Source organism: Ailuropoda melanoleuca, chromosome 2 (genome assembly GCF_002007445.2).
Source record: "Ailuropoda melanoleuca isolate Jingjing chromosome 2, ASM200744v2, whole genome shotgun sequence".
NCBI lineage: Eukaryota > Metazoa > Chordata > Mammalia > Carnivora > Ursidae > Ailuropoda > Ailuropoda melanoleuca.
In genome coordinates, this window is record NC_048219.1 from 84,891,685 (window position 1) to 84,896,242 (window position 4,558).

Consider the following 4,558-nt stretch of genomic DNA (forward strand, 5'->3'; position numbering starts at 1 on the left):
GGGAAAGCCGGGTGGAGCCGGGGCTGGGGTCCGAGCACAGAGGGCGCCGCCGCGTGCCTGAAATATACTTCCAAGGCCGCAGCCGGAGCAGCTGTTCCGGGCGATCCTGGCTCAAGAGTGTTCCCTGTTGCTGCTTGGTGGGAGGCGGGGGCAAGCAGGCCCGAGAGTCAGGCTCCTGGGAGACCCTCCCGAACCTGCGGCGGCTGCGTCCTGGCGGCTTCTCCAAAAGACTCGGAGTTCTGGCAATAATGAGGGCACCTCACAGGCCCTTCTCCAAGGCCCGTTGGGCCTCGGGGTTTTTCGGTACCAGCAGGCTCGGTGGAAAATTTTTAAATACATACTGTGTGTCCTCTGATGTGTGAGTTCCTACAGCGCGCAGGCTGGGCTGGTCCCCCGCTGCTGCAGGTTGGCGCCCCAGGCTGCGGGCGCTCGGCGCCAACTAAAGCCAGCTCTGTCCCGACGCAGAAAGAAAAACGGACTGTGAAAAAGCAAAAGGCCACGTCTTTGAATAAAAGTTAAACATTAAAATCAAACCCTTGGGTTGTCTCAGGATCCTGGGATTTTTAAGGCACGGACAGGGAGGGCTGGAAACGGAGGTACCAGTCAGAAGGAGGGAACGGTGAAAATAATAAACACAGTTGCTTTAGGCGGGTGTCCTGTGTCTGTATGCCTGTTTGTTTAATCCTTCCACAAGCTCCGTGGCAATTTTGTTTCTGTTGTCGTTTTTCCCCCATTCCTGACTTCTTGTCATTGGCCTAGCGCAAGCTAGCCGCGCAGCAGGTTCAGCCTGCTCTCGGTCCTATTCCGGGAAGAGAGTTTAAACAATTTGAGGCCAAGGACGGCAGAGACATGGCCCCGGGCACAATGGAGTGGCCTATGCCCCTCTCTGACCTACACCACCATACACACACCTTTGAATGGTGATGTAAAGGTGTGTTCGTTGGGGCGCCGCATTAGGAGAGAGGAAAAAGAAAGAAAGGCCTGCAGAGGACCCCAAGCCCTGGACTCGCCTTCCGCCTTCCGCCACCATCCGGGCCCAGAGTAGGCAGCTCCGCCTCCTCCACTCTGGGGACTGCGGAGGCACTAAGCCACCAAGCAGGTTTTCTGAAAGATCTTCGTCTTTCTATGTCCGGTTCGTAAGAAAGCTTTGGCCACTGCGGGGGCTCCAACTTGGAGATCCCCTCCGGTGCTCATAGCCCGGCCCCGCAGAAGGCCCGCGACGGCTCTCGGCTTTCAGCTTCTTCCTATTCCCGGGCCTCAACCCCACAAACATATTTCGTTTTGTCTAATACAAACGCCCATCTTTTTATTTAAAAAAAAATGATGAAATGGGAACAGATCAACTGAACTCTGTGTGACATAAAGTCCTATGTTAGGTCCTCAACCCCTACCCCCATTCTGTGGGAGCGGGAGAGCGGCGTTCTGGACAAGTCCTCGCATTTATGTTTCTGGACTGGTCTCTCCTTGCCCCAACCATATCTCTCCTCACTATGACTGAGGACAACGGCGGAAAAAGAAAACTGCGAGCTGAGTCTCTGATTATGACCCCACGTATTGGTCCTTTTGAACAAGCGACCCTAGACCAGCTCCTGAGAACCTGGACCTCTCCCTAGAGAAAACTACCCGCGGACAGGGTGTCTGCCACGCGCAGTTAAGCAATTTCTATCTTTTCCACCGTTGGGAAAATAAAATAAACTAACCTTTCAAACCATGAGTTGTCATGAGGCCTGAAAGAACTTCTACTAAACTGTGTGAAGGCGCAAGTGAGATTTTGACAACATATAAATGCGGTGAGGAAACAGGGTCTAGCCAGAGATGGGAAACACACATTAGCCACGCGTTCCTTTCTGGATTGCCCACACAGGGGTCCGCGTGGACCGGCACCCGCATCCAAATACAAGGAAAGATTTGAGCGGACGAAATAAATCTCCTTTTAATTTTCTTTTCATCGACTAATAAAAATAATTCCCCAGCACTAAACTCAAATACCGTAACGGGCCACAAGAACACGGAGAATTCATAAAGCTCTGCGTCTGCAAGTCACCCGCTAATCGCGTTATTATTAGCCTCAGGAGCATGGAAATCGAACTGTCACTGCCTAAAGAGAAAATGTAAGCGACAGCTGTCCCTCCTTGGGTCAGCCCGTTTTCCGGCCCCCAAACCCCTGGGCCCCAAGCTCGGTCCCCAAGCTCTTCGGCCCCGTGGCCGCCCTCATCCCTTTGTGGGCCGCCGCCCGCAACCTGGCTTTTCGCTTTAAGGCGCACTGACCCAGGTTTACTCCCCAGCCCTAGCTGGTCAGCATGAGCACCTCCAGAATGGAAGCATAAGTCTTGGCTGGAAAGTTTCTGAAACCGCTAAACCAAGCTGGGATCGCGCGCGCGCGCGCGCGTGTGTGTGTGTGTGTGTGTAAGCGCGCGCTCGCGCTCGCGCACACAAGATTCTTCCGACAACAGCTGTTCCCCGGGGCTGTTTTGCACAGTCGAAATCTTGGCACTTAATACAAAACGTTAAGTTGTCTCCCCCTCCAACTACCCGCCCAGGTTTCTGCTAAAATGCAGACACCAACATCCTCTCCGTGTTTTACGTGTTGTGTGCATACAATGTGCATAGATCCGAGACACAAATTAATCGCTCCGCTCCCCCCAATACACAGAGATGTGGGCCCTGAAGAGTGCCCCAGGGCGCAGGGTAAGGGGTCTAACACACATCCTTTTTCCATAAGCGCCAACGAAGTAGAAATATAATTACGCCCCGTCATCCCCGGAGTACGGGAAACACAAGAACTTGAGTCCCAGAAAAGTTGGTGGGGGAAGGGCGAGGACCGAGGTCGAAGGCTAAATGGGACAAACTGGGCACTTCCCGAGACTGGGTGTCGAGCCGGAGAACTCCGCGCCGGTCCTCTAGGGCTCTCTGAAGAGAATCCTAGCCCCTCTCCGCTCCTGCGGTCGCCTTCGATCTGCGCCCCTCCTTAACCCCAGGGGCCTGCGGCCGCTCAGCTGTGAACACCACAACAGTGCGCTCTGCTCCCAGAAGAGAAAGGGATGCGAGCGAAGCCTCTTTGCCTGAGGTTGGCGAAGACAATGCAAGGCTCAGTTCCCCCCCAAATTGTTCGCAGAGAATTTGGGGAAGGCTCAAGACGTTTGCGCAAAGAAAAGGAAACCCGCGTTGGAGCAAGGCAGGGCGTCAGCGAGCAGGGCCTCCTTCCACACCACTCCGCCCGCCTCCCTCGGTCTGGTCCTGCGCACTCACCCGGGTGAGGCTCCAGGCCGTGTGCGGCCGCGTCCTCCGTGTCTCCGAGTGGGCCCGCGGGGCTCAACGCCTCCATGGACAGGTCCAACCCCTTCTCCTCCCAGTCTCGCAGTTTCCGCTTTTTATTTGAGCCGATCAAGGCTTCAACGGAGAAGGCATGTGCTCGCGAGCTCAGGGCGACTGCAGATCTTCTCCTTTCACTCATCTTAGCCGCCCGCACCCCGGCCTCCGCTCGCCCTCGCTACTGAGGGAGCAAGCCCGCGCCCTCACGCTCGGAGCGCCCGCCGGGCCGGGCCCGGGAGAGGCGGCGGCGCTGCGGCCGAGACTGAGGCGGCGGCCCTGCGGGTCCTCTGCACCCTCCCCCTGCGCCCTCCCCCGCCCTCCGCCGCCGGCTCCGACCGGCGCCCCTAGCTGCCCCAGCCGCTAGGAACGAGCGCCCGGAGCGCCGCCCGCTCGCTGCATGAGCGCCCGAGTCCTGCTTCCCACCCACCGGGGCAGGCGCTCACAGGCTGTGCAGACTGGACTTCATCTTTTTTTTATTCTCTCTCTCTCCTCCCTCTCCCTTTCTCTCCTCCCTCTCCCTCTTCCTCTCTTGGTCTTCCCGTCCTTCCTCTGATCCAAACTTCTGGGAAACTTTTTTTCTAAATTCCTCCCTTCCCAAGGAGCTGGGGGCAGGCAGTGCGCTCCTGTCCGTGGGGTGAGGGAGAGGGAGGGGGAGGAAGAGAAAGACTGAGGGGAAAAAGAGCCAGCCCCCGACCAATGGCGAGGAGGGAACAGGAGAAACCCTGAAAGCGCGGGCCAATGAGAGGAGGGGAGAGACTGAGGCTCGGGCCAAGGCGCCGCGCGGGTAGTCCGGGGGATGCTCCTGGGTCGACTTTAACCCCTGGCTTCCCGGTCCCCCACGGGTTCTTCATGGGGGAGGGAGGAGGGCTGAAAGTCGAGGTCTGATCTTCGCCGCTCCAAATTCCTGCCGGTCCAAAATCCGTACCTTTTCCTCCCAAATCTGCTAAATCTCATAGACGCTGCAAGCCCAGAGTCATTTTAATTACCGATCTGGAATTTGGGGGCTCTCAACCTGTCCAAAATCGCCAGAAAACGACTCCGATAATCTCGTGCCTACGCCCGGACGCTATTAGCTCTTCTGGTTCTGCCGGGATTTTGCCACACAGGTTACTTTCCTGTTGTACGATTTCTAAGCAACTCTGGCTAAGGCAAAACGAAAGAAATAAACAAAGACGCCCCGTTACTATCTAGGGTCTTGTAATTGTAAATGTAATAATCCCTTCCTCCTTCCAGTTCTACCTGGTGG

The 4,558-nt window shown here is 56.4% G+C and overlaps 1 protein-coding gene across 1 annotated transcript in view; it reads right to left on the minus strand.

Annotated features, from left to right (window-relative positions):
* Nucleotides 1-4,122, minus strand: part of TBX15 (T-box transcription factor 15) — a 100,980-nt gene extending 96,858 nt beyond the window's left edge. The window contains exon 1 of the mRNA XM_011236088.3: nucleotides 3,250-4,122. Coding sequence (XP_011234390.1) covers nucleotides 3,250-3,454 — 205 coding nt within the window. The 5' untranslated portion in view covers nucleotides 3,455-4,122. The remainder of the gene's footprint in view (nucleotides 1-3,249) is intronic.
* Nucleotides 4,123-4,558: the final 436 nt, after the last annotated feature.